The sequence below is a fragment of the Triturus cristatus genome, chromosome 9 (assembly GCF_964204655.1).
Source record: "Triturus cristatus chromosome 9, aTriCri1.1, whole genome shotgun sequence".
Classification (NCBI taxonomy): domain Eukaryota; kingdom Metazoa; phylum Chordata; class Amphibia; order Caudata; family Salamandridae; genus Triturus; species Triturus cristatus.
Genome location: NC_140592.1, coordinates 1,019,749,165 through 1,019,767,833, shown reverse-complemented (window position 1 = coordinate 1,019,767,833; position 18,669 = coordinate 1,019,749,165). Strand labels below are relative to the sequence as shown.

The 18,669-nt window shown below is 46.3% G+C and overlaps 1 protein-coding gene across 8 annotated transcripts in view; it reads left to right on the top strand.

Moving 5' to 3' along the window:
• TTLL5 (tubulin tyrosine ligase like 5) overlaps positions 1-18,669 on the top strand; it is a 1,306,640-nt gene that overhangs the window by 270,118 nt on the left and 1,017,853 nt on the right. For all 8 annotated transcript variants that reach the window (XM_085626706.1, XM_085626705.1, XM_085626700.1 and 5 more), the window contains 2 exons: positions 15,706-15,807; positions 16,517-16,608. In XM_085626706.1, coding sequence (XP_085482832.1) covers positions 15,706-15,807; positions 16,517-16,608 — 194 coding nt within the window. The remainder of the gene's footprint in view (positions 1-15,705; positions 15,808-16,516; positions 16,609-18,669) is intronic.

Below are 18,669 nucleotides of genomic sequence, written 5' to 3'. Positions count from 1 at the left end.
TGTCTTACCAGCCCACACTGCACCGAGCATGGGTGGGAAGGAGTGTGCAGAACCTCCCTGGGGCAGTGGGGGAGATATTAGGGCGGGGATAAAAGTCGGTGCCAAATGGTTTTATAGACAATAACTGCTATTGGAATAATTTAACACGTTGGCATCTGCCATTGTACCTAGAGTAATTCTTATCCAGAAAAGTAAATAAGGTTTGTCTCCAAATGAAATGGTGTATCGGGTCCAAAAACTGGATCCTCAGTAGATAAGTATGTGTCCCACTAGAGCAGCAGTGCCATGTTTCTAAGTGGTTGCAAGGTGGCATTTTTACACTTAAAACACATTCTAAATACATGTAATATACAGTGAAAAGGAGAAATAACACCTCTGTTAAATACTGTGCAAGAACAAAATAACCATAACCCCTCTTGTGCCAATTAGACGCCATAGGGTATTAGTTGCGCTATACAAATACATAAAATACAATAAATGAATAACCTATCAAATGTTCTATATGATAAAATATATTACCATAGCAGTAGTTGCCATTATATACCATAATGGTTTCATCATATGCCAGAGTACATCCTAGTGTTGCCCAAATATCTCAAGGTACAGCTAATTATGTATTTATTGTTTTATTTATTTAATATGTTCTTATTAGTTAACATTTAACCCATTCCATAAGTCTACATGCGTTAATCAGTATAATATAAAGAATAATGGATCTCTTGCAATGGCACAGTGATAGATTTCGCGAGCAAAAATGTAAACCTGACTTTTAGTACCTTTTTTTTATTTCTTAGTGGCTATCATGACATCTGGGATCAATGCAATTTAATACTGTGTCGAATTGATGCAAATTGACACATAGGTATCGGTCGTTACCAAAGGCAACATGCAGAGTCCAGCATAAAAAGGGCTAGAAGCCCACAGAACCACCAGCCAGAAGTTAGAATGAGTTCATTATTGTTTCAGTTGCTGTTCACTTATCACTCTCTTGTTGGGCTTGACACATTGGCCTGAAATACGCGGTTAAGTTGCCGTATTGATATGACATGTAGACCTGTGTTGTATTTTTTCAATCCCTTTATAGCTAACGATGTTGAAATACTTGTGATTGAAGGGCTGGTATGGGGCTTCTGTCACGCAGTTGCCAATATTGCTACCCACTATATGCCATGTGGATGTACTGTTTAAATGCCAATAAAGAGATTTTTTTTTTTTAAAAAGGGCTAGAAGCGGGTTATTCTCAGCCCTGGGGCTCATCATTAAGCTTTCAGGACAGTCCCAGAAAGTGACATAACGCAATATGAAAAGGGGGCTCCCGTGTCTCCAATTCTCACAAATATTCAAAGGCTTTGAATGGGTTCCCGTTTAGGACTGGGGTCCCCTTAAAGATTTGGGGGCAGACAAAGAGGGTTGTCAATGATCGGACAATATTGTCTAAGGGCATGAAAGAGCTGCTGAAAATTGATTATAAATTCAGTGTTGTTCCGAACAAGGGGCCCCAAATTATGTTTGGCCAAGAGCCCCCAAAATCCTTAAGATGTCCCTGCTTCCCTTCACTTTCTGCCACCGCTGGTGCCAGTTCGTGTAGCAGTAGGTTTGCCACCCTATATCTGAATGGCACAGAGCAGCAGGTGCCATCCTTAGCTCATACATGCCAGTGCTATTAATTTTGTCCAGCACTCCACATTTCAGTATTGTGCCTAACAAAAATGAATGTCCTCATGTAACGCAACTGCTGTTATGTAAAGCGCTCTGATACCAGATACCTTCGGTTCAAGTTCCCGCTATATAAAACTCTGTAAAAAAAATTGTCGGTCGACTAAACCCCTACATCAACGGGCCATAGATAGCAAAAGTACAATGGATTAAACCCAGATCTGGGACTGGGGGTGAGTGGTTGAAAAATGTCTGCACTCCGTCCATCATCTTATTGTGTTTGCTATGTTAACCCTAAGTGGCCAAGGGTATGCTCAGACGTGTGGGTCCCTTGCTCACTTTGCCACTGTATTCAAGCTAGCCTGGCTAATGAGGGGTGTTACTCTGAAACAGGTCCCAGAATGCTTGTTTCCGGTCCAGGGAAGACCTGGCTTGGCAGTTTGGGCTGGACTGTTTCCACGAGGAACAGGTTCAAGACTGATTTGCATATGGCTGGCTCTGAACTGGGGTGGCTAAGTGAGCTAAAGAACCATGATGGATTCAACCCAGATCTTTGACTGGGAGTGAGTGTCTGAAATGTTGCAAAGCTCCATCCATCATCTCCTTGTGTTTGCTTTGTTCGCTCTAAGTTGAAGGGTATGCCCACACGTGGGTCCCTTGCTCACTTTGCCACTGGATTCAAGCTAGCCTGGCTGATGAGGGGTGTTACCCTGAAACCGGTCCCAGGGTGCTTGTTTCCGGTCCAGGGAAGATCTGGCTTGGCAGTACTGGCTGGACTGTTCCCAATAGGAAAAGGGTCAAGATAGATTTGCATATGGCTGGTTCTGAACTGGGGTGGTGAAGTAAGCAAAAGAACGATGCTGGAATCAATCCAGATCTGTGATTGAGGGTGAGTGTCTGAAAAGTTTTAGCACTCTGTCCATCATCTCCTTGTGTTTGCATGTACAAGGGTGTCGGATATGTTTGTTTCACCTCAGCCTGTCCTCCCAGGGAGAGAATATTTCCTCTTTTTTATGTGGTCAACAAGGTGTGAAGGGTGGTGCACATACCACACACTCCACACACCCCATCACACTCTTTAGTATGAGCATAGGGATGTTTTTTGCCATTCTAAGCAGAATTTGCCAAAATGCTGGATGTACAACAAATATATTGTAGTGTTTATGTTCACACATTCTGATGGATACATCTGCCAGTGGATTCCTCACCATGTGAATATCCCCTGCGCCAGCAACATTCTGAAACTTTTGTAGCTCTCCACGCTGATGAGGACGACGTCACAGAAGCACGGCTCCGCTCGCAGCTCCGCTGACGTCACTGGATCCATAAGAGGACCTCGTCGGCGTGATGACACCAGTTCCCTTTTTTCCGCGCCGTCGATGCTAATGGTTTTCTGGGACTCTCCGTAGCTTTGGCTAGTTGCTTTGTGTTTCTGCTGGTGTTTCTCTTTCTTCTTGCTTCTTGTTTAAAGATGTCGACAAAGAAGTCCGGATTCAAGCCATGTAGGGAGTGTGGTAAGCACATATCCATCACGGATCTGCCCGAGGACTGTGTCTGGTGCCTGTCGTCGGATCACGACGTCGAGGGATGCTCTTGCTGTCGAAAGATGAGTACTAAGGCCTTAAAAGAAAGAGAAGCCAAGTTGATTATAGCAAGGATGAAAAAAGAGAAGAGAGGTCGAAGACGCTCCAGATTGAGGTCAAGGTCGAGGTCAGCGTCAAAGTCGACGTCGGGGCATGCTTCTAAGTCCAAGAAGCATAAAAAGAAAGAAGAGGCATGGTTCTCGACACCGTTCGGATAAGGAAGCGGCTCCGAGATCGACTTCGCCTACTCGACGTGGTAAGGACTATGTTTCTCCCTCTCCTGTCTCAAATCCTGCTTCTCCTGTTTGCCTGACCTCGCCTGCGACTTCACCGGAGCACGCTCTGGCTCCATCTCCGACGCCAGCACATTCTCCGGCTCCAGTTGAAGAAGCTCCGGCTCCTGATGAGTCTTCGACTCCGCTGGCTCCACCGCCAGCACCGATTGGCCCGAGTCCGGTTATGCCTCAATCTGAGCCATATCCCCCCTTTCCAGGCCCGGGACAAGACCCATCGAATTATTTGAATGCAATGTATGGAGTCTTCACTAGAGCGATGGTCCCATGGGTCCAATGGCTTTTAATCTGGGGGTTCCTTAACCCTACGCTCAGGCTCCATTTATGCTTTTTTTCCTGGCGACGCCGTCTTGGCATTTCCCGGCGCCGAGGACATTGACGCCGCTTCCATCTCCACCGGCTCCAGCTCGACCTCGTTCGACTCCGGCTGCTCCTCCAGACCCGTGTTCGGCTCCGGCGCCGTCGGAGTCGGTTGCTGCGCCGCCAACGCCGGTCCTGAGGATTAGGTCCAGGCGAGAAGCTCAAAGAGTCCTGGAAGAGCAAAGGTACCAGGTTGAAGAGATGGAAGAGGGTGAGCTCATGGAGTCTGATGACTTGTTTGAAGAGTTGAAGGAGGCTAGGGGCCTGGATTTGTCACCAGAGTGGGTGATTACTCCTCCAGCCTATACTCCCGCTAAAGATGTGGCTCCCTACCACACGGTCATTAGAAAAGCAGCAGAGCTTTTGGATCTACAGCTGCCATCTGCGGAATTCAAGCCTAACATCCTCACTGAGGTTTTACATTCTCCCTCCGCTGTGACAGAGCCCTTACTACCATTTAATGAGGCCATCACTGAACCATTCATGGAGGTATGGCGAAAGCCCTTTTCAGCTCCTGCGGTTTCTAAAACTGTTGCTAGAAGGTACAGGGCGGCTCCAGGTGATCCAGACTTTCATACTTCCCATCCTTCTCTGGAAAGTCTGGTGGTTCAGGCTGCTTGCTCTAAGAGGTCTTCCGGTGCCTTTCCACAGGTCCCTAGTGACAGGGGCACTAAAAAACTCGACCAATCAGCCAAGAAAGTCTTCTCCTCAGCTAGTATGGCCTTAAATTTGACAAATGCCACCTGTTTCTTGGGCCGTTATATCCACGCTCTCATGGATTCTGCTAAACAGCTGGCTCCTAAGTTATCTGAGGAGGACAGGCAGAACTTTAATGAGGTGCTGTCAGACACTCAGGCAGCTGCGCGTCAGGTTATCCAGAGTGGCCTGGACACTGCGGACTCTGTCGCCAGAATTATGGGCTCCTCGGTTGCCACAAGGAGAAGTGCGTGGCTAAAATCATCTGAGTTCTCCCCTGATGTGCAGACAACGCTTCTGTACATGCCTTTTGACGGTTCTGGGCCTTTTGGTAAAAAGGCTGATGCTGCATTAGAGAGATTTAAGGAAAGCAAAGCCACGGCCAAATCTCTGGGTCTGCAGACACAGCCTAGAGGTTCTTTTAGGAGATACAGAGGCTTTGGAAGGTCGTCCTTTCGGACCTACAAGCAGCAGCAGCAGCAACAACAGCAGCAACAGAACACCCTGTATAAGAGCTACAGGGGCAGGATCAGAGGTCTGTGCTCGAGGTCGGCAGCTCTCCTCCTCCTCTTCCTCCATCCCTCCCACGGCCGGCTTACCCATTTTCTACAAGATTGGGAATCGGTCACTTCAGACCGTTGGGTTCTGGATCTTGTAGAAAATGGGTACGCACTTCCCTTTCGGGAATTTCATACAAATTACCCTCCTTGACAAGGTGCTTGCTCAGAGGACCACCTTCTTCTCCTGCAGGAGGAAGTCATTACGTTACTAAAAAAAGGTGCGATAGAGGTGGTTCCAGAGCAGGAGAGGGGTCAGGGATGCTACTCCCGGTATTTCCTGACTCCGAAGAAGGATGGCAGGCTACGTCCATTCCTGGACCTCAGGATCTTGAACCTTTTTCTGAAACAGGAGAAGTTCAAGATGCTCACCCTTGTGCAGGTTCTTCAAGCGCTGCAATAGGAGGACTTGATGGTGTCGATCGACTTGCAGGATGCGTATTTCCACATCCCTATCTTGAAGTCGCACAGGAAGTATCTCCGTTTTACGGTAGGGTCGCAACATTATCAGTTTGCGGTCCTTCCGTTTGGTCTAACTACTGTACCTCGAGTCTTCACCAAGGTGATGGCAGTGGTGGCAGCCCATCTCAGAAGGTCGGGGATTCCAGTTTTCCCCTATCTGGACGACTGGCTGATCAAAGCGGAGTCGCCAGAGAAGATGCTTCATCATCTGCAGGATACAACTCAGCTGTTGTACAAATTGGGTTTCTCGATAAACGTGCCCAAATCTCACCTGGTGCCCTCTCAGCGCAACCTGTTCATAGGGGAGGTACTGGACACTACTGTGTGTCGAGCATTCCCTCCCCCTCCAAGGATTCTCGACATACAGGAAATGATTCCCTTGTTTTACAATGGAGCTGTTGTTCCAGTCCTGAAGGTCCTTCGTCTGCTCGGTCTGTTTGCTTCCTGCATTCTGTTGGACAACCATGCACGCTGGCACATGAGGACGCTCCAGTGGTGCCTCCGCAGTCAGTGGTATCAGCACAACGGAGATCTCAGGGAGTCTGTGAGGATCTCCAGAGAAGCTGCAGCGGATCTGTCTTGGTGGAGCGTGGAGGGCAATCTGTCTCAAGGAAAGCCCTTCCATCTACCTCCATCGGTGGCCACAGTAATAACGGATGCATCCTCTTTAGGGTGGGGTGCTCATCTGGGGGATCTGGAGATCAAGGGTCTTTGGTCTCCAGAGGAAAAGTTTCTTCACATCAACCTTCTGGAATTACGGGCGATACGTTTGGCGCTCAAGGCCTTCCTCCCTTCCCTTCGCGGTCAGTCAGTTGAAGTTCTGACGTACAATACTACCGCGATGTGGTATGTCAACAAGCAGGGAGGAGTGGGGTCGCATTGCCTCTGAAGAGAGGCTCTGCGTCTCTGGTCCTGGGTTCAGGATCATCAGATTTGTCTGATGGCAAATCATCTGGCCGGAGTTCTGAACGTGCGTGCAGACAGTCTGTCGGCATTACTCGGCCGACCACGAGTGGAGGCTCCATCTGAAGGTGGTTCGTCACGTCTTTCGGACGTGGGGAACTTCTCGGGTGGACCTGTTTGCCACTCACGAGAACGCTCACTGCCCGTCATTCTGCAGTCTCCAGTATCCGATGCAGGGAGCTTTGGGGGACGCGTTTCAGTTGAGATGGGACTCACATCTCCTTTACACGTTTCCTCCCATACCCTTGATTCCTCGGGTTCTGAGGAAGATTCGCCAAGACCGGGCCCAAGTCATAATGATCACCCCGGATTGGCCAAGAAGGGTGTTGTATACAGATCTTCTCCACCTCTCCTCGTGCCCTCCCCTCCGTCTCCCTCGCAGGGCAGACCTCCTCTCGCAGTCGGAGGGGCGGTTCTACACCCCCACCTCCAGAGCTTACACCTTCATGCCTGGAGATTGAACGGGGCAACCTGAATTCTTTTTCTCTCCCGCAAGATGTGGTGGATGTTATTTTGTCTGCTAGACGTCATTCCACCAAATCTATCTATTCCTATAGGTGGTCCAAATTTGTTCTTTGGTGCGGAGAGAAGTCTATTGACCCTTTGAGGGCCCGTTTATCCAACATCCTTCAGTTTGCTCTTTCTCTTGCTCAGCAGGGCTTTGCTGTAGCTACTGTTAAGGGATATTTGTCGGCTTTGTCGGCATTTCTTTGCTTGCCGGATCAGCCGTCCCCATTTAAGTCACCTATTGTATTACGATTCCTTAAGGGCCTTACCAACAAGTTTCCGCCTACTCCTTTTATTGTGCCTCAATGGGACTTAAATCTTGTCTTAACTTACTTGATGGGTTCTCCCTTCGAGCCCTTGCACAAGTGTCCCTTGAGGCTGTTGTCTTTCAAAACAGTTTTTCTCATTGCTATTACCTCAGCCAGGAGGGTAAGTGAGCTTCAAGCTCTAAGTTCAAAACCCCTGTTCTTGTCCATTTATGCTGAAAGAATGGTACTCAGGACCAGGGCTGCTTTTCTGCCTAAGGTGGTAACTCCTTTCCATCTAGGGCAATCCATTACCCTTCCTACCTTCTATCCTCCCCCTCACCCTTCCAAGGAGGCGGAGCGGATTCACTGCTTGGACCCTAAGAGGGCGGTGAGCTTTTACCTCGATAGGACTAAAGACTTTCGAGTGGATGACCAGCTCTTCGTGGGCTTTTTTGGCTGCAGGAAAGGCAGAGCGGTGCACAAGCGCACCCTTTCCAGATGTATTATCTTGTGCATCAAGATATGTTACTCTTTGGCCGGTAAGGAACCTCCAGAGGGTATAAGGGCTCATTCTACCAAGGCAAAGTCTTCTACATCTGCCTTATCTAGAGGTGTTCCTGTGGAGGACATTTGTAGGGCGGCAAGTTTCGCCTCCCTCCACACTTTCGCGAAGCATTACTGCTTGGATTCCGAGGTGAGGAGGGACGGACACTTTGCTCGTTCCATCCTTCAGGACTCTCTGGTACAGAAGGGTGGACACCCTCCTCTGGGAGTGGGACTGCTGTGGGAATCTTTTCACAAGGTGAGGAATCCACTGGCAGATGTATCCATCAGAAGAACAAGTTACTTACCTTCGGTAACGCTTTTTCTGTTGGATGCAGTATCTGCCTGTGGATTCCTCACTGACCCACCCACCTCCCCGTTGTCCACCCTTGTATACCTATATTAGTGATGCTGTTTCAAAATTCATTTATTACTATCAAAGGAAGCGTGCTATTTCTTTTGCCTTCCTGTATTATTTTCACACTATGTGTGTTGTTTTGTGTATTATGTACTGTACTGTGCATACTGTATATATATTGCTGTCAGTCCGTCCGTGTGCCTCGAAGGCACGGAAAAAAGGGCGTAACTGATGTCATCACGCCGACGAGGTCCTCTTATGGATCCAGTGACGTCAGCGGAGCCGCGAGCGGAGCCGTGCTTCTGAGACGTCGTCCTCGTCGGCGGGAGAGCTACAAAAGTTTCTGAATGTTGCTGGCGCAGGGGATATTCACAAGGTGAGGAATCCACAGGCAGATACTGTATCCACCACAAAAAGTGTTATCAAGGTAAGTAACTTGTTCTTCAGGTCTTGTGGGCTGAAATTATAGAAGTGTGATGAAGCTTTTATCCTTGACAACAACTGTATTCCAACTTTATTTTAAAAAAAAAACCCAAAAAATAGCGGGGTGCCATGGACTCATAACTAGCACCATTCGCATATTAATGGCAAGAGAGCAGCCCTGCAGCTTCCTCTGACATGTAACTAGCCCCTATCTTTTGGCACAGGCCAACCACTTTTTGTCTCCCTTGGGTCATGCCCTTACACATGACTGGACACACCTCACAAACAGCCCCTGATCTCAGAGAAACCCGCAGCGTGCGCTGTTCTTTCCAGTCCAAATGCTCCAAGAGTCTGTGACACAGGAACAAATCTCCATCTTCTGCTGGCCACGGAGTACCAAGCACCGGAAGAATTCCCCATATTCCAGTGATCGCAAAGAACCTATTGCAGGAAAAATCCCATGTATCTTACATGTCACATAGAACCTGGCACAGGATGAACTCCCCATCTTTCAGTGATCACTGCGATCCTGGCACAGCGTGATGTCTCCATCTTCCAGTGAACCCAAAGATCCTTCTATAAGCACGGGTAAATATCACCAACCAGGGTTATGCCAGTGACCCTGCAATTAAGCTGGAGGATTCCCCACACCTAGTGATTCTAGAGACCTCCTCCTCAGTGTTTCCACATGCACTGGCTCAGGAAGAATTTTCTTCTCCAGGGACCGCTCTGTGACTTCTTTGGGTGAAGTCCAGCGGGCAGGTTGCGGATGACTTCCCTGCAATGCCTTTTGGTCCAGTATTAGTGCTCACTGTTGGCTTCCTTGCTGTATTTATGCTCTATTTGTCGGATTCCTGTGGTTTTAAATAAAAGTATGGTGCCAAGGAATGTGGGTTACCTCACTGGCTGTATGTCAGCCAGCATCAGACAGGCTGCACGAAAAGGCAGAGGAGAGATTAAGATACAAGGCTATTCCAAACGCCGCACTTCTCGCTCTCATGTAACAGAATAAGTATTTATATCCTTCTCTTTTGCCACCTCGCCAGCAGTCCGTGTTCCCTCTATCTCCTTAGACCTCTGTCGCCGGCCACGTCTCCACTGCTCGAACTCCTCTCTCCTTTCACCTCACTAGTTTTCATACCTCTCTCTCTCGCTATCTCTCTCTTTGTCCCTCTTTCTCTACCTTTCTTTCTCTCGCTCTCTGTATGTCTCTCTCTCTGGAACCTCATCAGCACGTAGTCCTTTTTCTGTTGCTACCTTACCAGTGTTCAAGGCCCTCCCTTCTGCCACGTCACCAGTGTTCAGACCAGACTTCTCTCTTCTGAAACGTCAACAGACCGTTCTCCTGCTGCTTTACCATTTTTCAGACCCACCTCACCAGCGTTCTGATCTCGTTCTCCTGTTAGAATATCTGCCCTGAGACCTCTTTTTCATGGCACCTCACTACAGCTAATGCCCCCCGTTTACTTTCAATCATACCAACGTTCATACCTCCCTCTTCTTCTGTTTCAGTGTAGGTCAGGCAGCTATTGCCTGCCACATTACCGCATTTAGATCACTTTCTCAGGCTACCTCGAGTTTGAGACATTTCCTTCTTGCCAACTAACCACTGTTCAAGCCCCTCTTCCGCCAGTGCACCAACATTCATACCTCTCTGTTGCTGTCTCACCAGCCAGCGATTCAGACCAGTCTCGTTTCTAGCTCATGAGAGTTTAGAATGTTCTCTGCTCCAACATTAGTGAAATTAAGATCTTCCTCCAAAGCATCCAGGCCTCCCTCTCATGACACTGAATTAGCATTTAGGCGACTATATACCCTATCCTCTCTGAACCCTTAAAACCCAATTTCTAATCTTAGCCATTTTACTGCAGTTTGATCTCTCTGTCATCTGCCATATTGACAACTTTCAAACCTCTGTCTCCTGCTGCCACGCCATTATTCGCATTTCTTTCTTCCATACTCAGAACTCTCTTGCGCTACCTCCCCATTGTTAAGTCCTTCTGGATGTCTCCAGCCATCTTAGCAGGTTTGAAACCCTCACGCTGCAGAAGTCACCAGACTTCAGAACTCTCTTCTATCACTTTATCAACATTTGAATTCCTTCCCTGCTACCTCCCCAGCATATGGATGTGTTGCACTCCCAGTACATCTCAATGCCTCTAGATCCACAAAACCATTCTTTAAACACACACAAGCAACTCCTAGACATTTCTCAGTTTCACACATTGCTTGAACTGGCGTTAGGAGACTATATCTTCCAGGTATGGATCATGGCAGGCGAAGACAATACCCATGTTGGTGTAAAGGTCATGTTTATGTAGTAGCCATCAACCTAATGGCAAATACTATATATTTCTCTCTTCCTCCCCTTCACTAGCAGTCAGTCAGATATATTCGTCTTCTCTAGAGTTAGACATCTTTTTCTTAGCATCTGGATATCTCTTTTGCCATCTTAATAATATTCAGGCCTTTCATTTTATACCACCTCTACAGCAGAGACCCCTTTTCCCCCTTCCACCTCTCCCACTCTTCAGGCATTGTAAAGGTGTTGCTGGGGGCATGGGACTAGCAAGGGACACATGATTGGATTCCTTAATGCCTGGAAGCACTTCGATCAGCAATATTGCTATTCCCTTGTCACAGCTTAGGTAAATGCTCTTCCTTTTCCATTGCACAGCTAAGAGTTTATCCTTGACAATCCAGTAGTTGAGCAGGGCACCCCTCTTCTTTCCTATTTGCACAGCATAGGTAACAGGTCTTTGGAGGTCTGTTTTTGTAAGGCTGAGATAAAGGTTTGTGCTTGACATCTTATTTTGAACAAGTGATAGGCATTTCCTGATATTGTTTTCTTAAGATACCTTCAAGTAAAATCGTTATCTGTGGTGTACTATTAAATGTGTATGCTGTAGTCGCCAGGAGGGACCCTAAAAGTTTCTCTTTGCAGGCTGAAAACCCCTGGGGGTGAATGGAGCTGTTTGGAATATTGCAAGTGATGGAAAGAAGTGAGAAAGTGGTGAGGGGGGCAGTCATTTGGAACAATCGTGTTGGTTGTCAAGCAAATTATGAAAATAAGTTGATATGTAATTTTAAGTGCCGGGTGGTCAACGGTAATGAAAGTCTGTAAGGCTTCGAGGAGAACTAGGATGTCATGGATTTAGGGCATTATCCTCTATCTGGAGTGTATCATCTAAGTTGGTGATTGTTCTCAGTGAGGCATGAAATTTGGTGAGGTCTGTGGCTGTTAGATGCTGGAAGGTGATCCGTTTCGGTATGGCTTAGGGTCGGAGAGTGTTAGGATGGTGCGATCTGGGATAAGAGGATTCTGATGTGATGTTAAGAGGTGCTCAAGTGCTCAGAAGGTTTGGGTTTGCTAGTGTGGGGATTGTGAGTGAGATGATCATGTGATTCATTGTAACTGCCACAAAAGTTGGACGGAAGGCTGAATGATTCAAATGTTCTCCCCCAGTCAAGAGATCTGGGTTAAATCCATTGGTTTTTTTTTGCCCACTACACCACCCCAGTTTGGACCTAGTGATATGCAAATCAGTCTTGACCCTGTGCCTCATGGGAACAGTCCAGACCGAACTGCCAAGCTGAAAGCCCGAAACCGGTCCCAGGATGCTTGTTTCCTGTCCAGAGAGGACCTGGCTTGGCAGTTCCGGCTGGACTGTTCTCATTGGGCGCAGGGTCATGACTGAATTGCATATGGCTGGGTCCAAACTGGAATGGCATGGTGAGCAAAAAAACGATGGATTTAGGCCCAGATCTCTGTACTGGGGTGAATGTATGACATTTTTCTGCATTCTGTCCATCAACTGTTCTTTTTGCAGGTGATTAATTGGTCCTTTCGAGGAGTACTGCAAGCAGACTAGTGACTTAGGTTTTGAATATCGCGTTTGACTGTAGGATCAGTGGAAAGTGCTAAAGCTAGAAACAACACATCTGAAAGCCCAAAGTCTAACTAGTATTTAATGCAATATAGCACGCAGCTAGTAAAATAATTAAAAGACAATTGTTATTTCAACTGACCAAGGCTCTCGCTAGAAAAAGGTCAGTTGGAGCATAATGCTGAAATACTTAAAATTCAGGGCTGGAGTCTTGGGTACACGCGGGTGGACAGCGTCTACCCACTCTTTTCTCAGGGTGGACACTGTCCACCCTGCCAAGAAGTTGAGCCCCACTCTAAAATATGCTGAACTCGTCCCGGTGTAAGTTTTAGACACTGGGATTCATTCAGCAGCGTCTGCTCGTTATCTGCTTTCCTTCTGAGCCTCAACGTACAGACGGGGAGTTTATTTTTTTTCTTATTTGAGACTCCAGCTGGGCCATAACAAAGGCCGAACTTAAGGGTCCATTTGGCCTTCTTTGTCCGAGTATCCAGGCTGGGGCAGCCAGTAGCCTCACACCTAGATGTAAATGCAGAGGAAGGGAAGCAAAAGCAGCAGATTGTTAACACTTCAAAGGCGCATAAGATAGGCACGATTTTGACTTTGGGCCAGATGCATCAAGCATTTTTTGCCTTCGTAAACGGCCGATTCGCAGAATCGACCGTTTGCGATTGGAACAAAATGCTCTTCTGATGCAGCAAACCCTATTTTGCGATTCGGTAACCTGTTACTGAATCGCGAAATGGGTTTTCAATTCGCTATTAGGAAGGGGCGTGTTTAGGGCGTCCCTTCCTAATACCGAATTGCATCGGTATGCATGAATGTTTTGCGACCGAAATGTAGTCGCAAAACATTTGCATTTTAGCACCTACTTCAAGTAGGTGGTAACCAATTCACAAATGGGAAGGGGTCCCCAAGGGACCCTTTCCCCTTTGTGAATGTATTTAAATACATTTTCTAAGAGCAGGCAGTGGTACCAAGGACCACTGCCTGCTCTTTAAAAATGAAAGGAAAAGTTTTCATTTTCTCTTATGTAAAGCTTCCTGTTTTCCTTTAAGGAAAACGGGCTGCTTTACAAAAAAAAAAATGCTTTATTTAAAAGCAATCACGGACATAGTGGTCTGCTGACCCCAGCAGCCCACCATCCCCGTGATTTTTGCGATTCCTACGAGGTCGCAAATTGCGACCTCCCTCATTAATATTCTTGAGGTAGGTCATTTGCGATCCCCTAGAAATCGCAGAAAGTGTTAAACACAATTTCATGCATACCGGTTTGCGATTTTCTCATTGCGAATCGCAAGGATTCGCAATTATAAAATCCCAAAATGGTTTGTTGATGCATCTGGCCTGTTGTTCGGACCCCCATACATAATAGATATTCATGCACTGTAAGAATGTCAGATGCGTTACTCTGTCCCAGTGTAAAATATCAATTTAAATACCAGTATTTTTTATGTTTTACAGTGCTATTCATCCGAATGTAGGGTGCCAGATCACTTTATAGCAAACATACATATTATATTTTCAATGAATCACACAAGTTTGTAAATCCTTGTACAGGATGTGTTAAATAAGACAGTGAGGGTTACTTGGTGTAGGAGTCACATATCATCCTTCATAGCTCACTGCTATACTAGAAGGATTACAATGCAACTGCATATAACAAAAGGATCTCTGTGTTCAAAGCTACTTATCTATCTACATAAAATAAAACCTGCCATCTACATGTTACATGATTTGCTTTGCAGGAGGCGCATTAACCCTGTATGCTACTTTAAGTCAAAACTAGGACTAGACAAAAACAGATCGTTCCATCAAATGTGTCAACCACCAGGCAGCTAAAGCAATCACATCTACATGGAAATGTGCTGCACATGGAATATTACGCCTGGTGGGGTAGACTGGCAGCAGAGTTAGTTTGTCAATCCTTGGGTAAAGGAACCTGTCACGCACCGTGATGTCACTTCTTGTGATGTCACTTCATGTGTTGTCACTTCCTGCAATGTAACGCGCTGTGATGTCACTTCCTGTGATACTACCTGACTTGCAGAGTTCCCCCACTTCTTTATTTAGGACTTGTGCCCTGATAATGAGGAGGTGGCTGGATCTTTTCCATGAGGAAGTGCAAGATATCATATATGAAAGCGAGGTTAAACTTCTCAGTAATGTGCAAATGTACCTTCTTGAATAACACGAAGTCTGAGCCTACTTAAACCATGACAATTAGCCAGCATACACAAAGACACTGAATGTTTCCAACCAATGAGAAACAACAGCCATATTTAATATAAAAAATGTATACATTCTTTGTCATATGTGTATTATATATATATATATACAGCAATACTGTAATGCATATGAGTATAACATATTAGGACACATGAATACGTTTTCACAAATGTACGAGCTCTGATTAGTTACGTAGAGCCTCCTTCATGGTTTTTATGGTTGGATCACACTTAAAATGTCTTAAAATGCATGATGACAGAGTGGTTGTAAGGTTAGCGGTGTCATCAGTGTATGCTTATCGAAGCCTGTGTGTCTGTAGAGGTGAGGAAAGGAGGTAGTCTGTGAGTGGAAGTCAACTTTGAAGGTGCTGCTGATGGTTACTTCCAGGCTGGTAGACAGCCATGTCAATTTTTAAGGACAGATAGTCTGCCTCCAGCTTTGTGTTCAGCTGAGAGTGTCTATATTGTTCAAATTGTGGATGCCCACATCAAGGATGTACGATGGTGTGTGTACGTGTGTGAGGCTAGTGCCTTCAAGGTGTCCTGTTTCATTGCTCCAGTCAGGCCTTCCTGGTAGATATCTGTACACTCTTAATGAACAGCACCGGCCCACTTGGCTCCCTTTACTGACACTGAATTCCCACACATCTCACTGTAGGGTAACAGCAGCAGGAATATAGATCATTCTGTAAAGTCACCTTAATCCTATTTGTCATTGGAAAGACATTTCGGGCCAATATGTCTCATTACAGACCCAGTCTGGTGCACATAGATCATCATTGGGTGCCGTGATTTAACATGTCTCCCTGTGAAACGACTGCAACCCTCATGTCTCATAGTAGGCAACAATGCAGGCCCCATCGCCCTTGAAGGGGAAAGGGCCCGCCCACCCATATATGATTGTACGTGCACCGAATTGAACACACGTGTTTTTTTCACAGGTTTGCAACTGTCAGATATGATAAAGCTGCGAAAAACATCAAGAATCAGTTCATGCATTTGACCAACTACAGTGTCAACAAGAAAAGTGGCGATTACGTCAGGTATGTCGGTACAGTAGTTGTGCAGTGTGCAGCTTTGCCAGGCAGTGTTACTCTGAGACTGTCCTAGACATCTCTCCTATTCTCAGTCCCTTCTAACCATATCCATCTGTGACACTGGACAATGGCTGTGTCTCTCTCTGCCATGTTGCTGCTCTTTTCCCCACTGATCTACTGTGTTTTCATTATGCCATGGTTCTGCAGTGCTCTGACAGTCCCAGGTTAACATAGCAGCATGTTACTCTCTGCAAGGGTGCCGGATTGTCCTATGACTTTTCCAAGTTAATATGTATGCTCTGCTCTGGTGCCATGGTGCCATGTTCCCATGTCATGCTTCCATTCATATTTTGTTGTGTGCCAGCCAGGTTGTAGTACTCCTCGGTGACAGTTTCACACTACTTTTCTGCCCTCCATCAGGTGGATTTATTACTCTTTGACTGGTCCAGCCTGCTGTGCTATGTGCTGCAGGATGCCTTTCTGTGTGCTAGAGTTTCTGACAGGGAGCCATGTTGCAGTGTGCTTTTGTCGAGCTGCCATGTTAGTCTGACAGATTGCTGCGGCTCTAGCTGCTTGATGAATGAGAGGCTTCGGTATATGTCCAGCTGCTCAAAGACGATATTTTGGACAAAGCAATAGGAGTAGTTAGTTATAGGTGAAATACACTGCACTACCTAAAAAAATACATTTCGATTTTTGACATCTTTTTTTCTAGTTGTGATGATCCAGAAGTAGAGGATTATGGGAACAAGTGGAGCATGAGTGCGATGCTAAGGTACTTGAAGCAGGAAGGCAAAGATACTGCAGGTAAGGAAAAGGATTCGCCGTCACACACAGCCACAGTTCAAGACACTCTGACAGTTAGAGAACTCTAAATCTATGATGCAGATTTCCCTGTGGAAAATGTAGATTTCTTAGTACCCTGACGAATTTAATTTTTTTAGAAATGTCCTTCAAATTGTGTACCAAAAGAGAAAGTGTTACCTGGCTTCAGATATGATGGGTGGCAATTAACTGGCGTGTATGCCCAGGACTGCAGTGGCCACTTTCAAAGTGATCATGGCACTGTTTGGGGTTCTCTTTTAGTCTGATGGTAGATCAGTTGAGTTGCTGGTTGGGATTAGCAGTGATCACCTACATAGTAAGGCCTGATTCAAAAAGGTAAACATACACCTTTGTGTAAGTTTAGTTTTTTTTGTATTCACAGACTACGAGTTAATAGTAAATTTACGACTGCGGCAAGTCTGCAGTCGGGAAGAGAAGTCCGCATATAAAAAAATAGGTCAGGCCTATCTTTATGTGCGGAGTTCACCCCCTCGATTGTGGAGTCTGTGCAGTTGTAAACTTACAATTAACTGGTAGTTTGTGATTCCAAAAACTCATAAACTTAGTCAAATGTGTAATTTTACCTTTGTGAATCAGACCGGTAGTATTTTAATCGCAGAACCTGATTTACTCCCTCACCCAATGGAGACTGACTCCTATCCTGTCAGTTTGAATGTGTCAAAGTTGTGTGTGGCCTAAGGGGGGCTGTAAACTATGTATTTATGACTATCAATGAAGATCCCATGGTCGAGCAAATGTTTTCCAGGGGTGAGTGTACGTCTCCTTACAATCCCTTAGCTGTGCGAATTTTGATCATTCTCCCAGTTAGGGTGGGCGAGTCCTCTTTGGACTTTACAGTCCCGAAGGTTTGTGCATTTTTACCACTCTCCCGGCTAGGGTGGGCGAGTCCTCTTTGGACTTTACAATCCAGTACGTGTGTGCATCTTTTATCTCTCTCCCGGTTAGGGTGGGTGAGTCCTCTTTGGACTTTAGGGTAGGTGAGTACTCTTTGGACTTTACAAATCCTGTAGGTGTGTGCATTTTTTATCACTCTCCCGGTTAGGGTGGGTGAGTCCTCTTTGGAATTTAGGGTGGGTGAGTCATCTTTAGACTTTACAAATCCTGTAGGTGTGTGCATTTTTTATCACTCTCCCGGTTAGGGTGGGTGAGCCCTCTCTGGACTTTACAATCCCTCAGCTGTGTTCATTTGTATCACTCTCCTGGTTAGGGTGGGTGAGCCCTCTTTGGAATTTACAATCCTGTAGGTGTGTGCATTTTTATCACTCTCCCGGTTAGGGTGGGTGAGTCCTCTTTGGACTTTACAAATCCTGTAGGTCTTTGAACTTTACAACCCACTAGGTGTGTGCATTTTTATCACGCTGCCGGTTAGGGTGGGTGAGTCCTCTCTGGACTTTACAATCCCTCAGCTGTGTTCATTTGTATCACTCTCCTGGTTAGGGTGGGTGAGTCCTCTTTGGACTTTACAATCCCGTAGGTGTGTGCATTTTTATCACTCTCCGGTTAGGGCGATTGAGTCCTCTTTGGAGACTTTTCCACCAGCATCCTGTGTTCACGAGATTTTACAGCTCATGTCTTCCTACAATTTACAATCTTTCTTTTACCATTTTCGCCATATACGTTTCAATTGTGCCATACTGGCTTCAGTGCAAGGAAGAGAAGCCGTTTAGAAGAGTCGCTTTTAGGACCATACTGACCTCTCCACATAACATATACAAGGGGGTTGGAAGCTCCTACAGAATGACAGTAAAGGGAGTTCAGATGGCGAGTACTGGAGATTTTCAAGCTCCAAGGGTTCCCTGAGAGCGCAAGCTCCATGCACGCGGAAAACACGTGTCCAGTCTTCTAGTGTTGCATGATGAGAGACCAGCAGGCTTCAAGATTAGCAAGCAGGGAGGTTCTGAATGGTCACAATCAAAGAAGGCGTGGCCCCAGCGATGATGGCTGCCCAGCTTTTCACCGGACAGGCTGAACTCGCAGAGCTTCAGCTATTGGCTCTGGGTCAGGCCATGCAGTTTCCAGTTT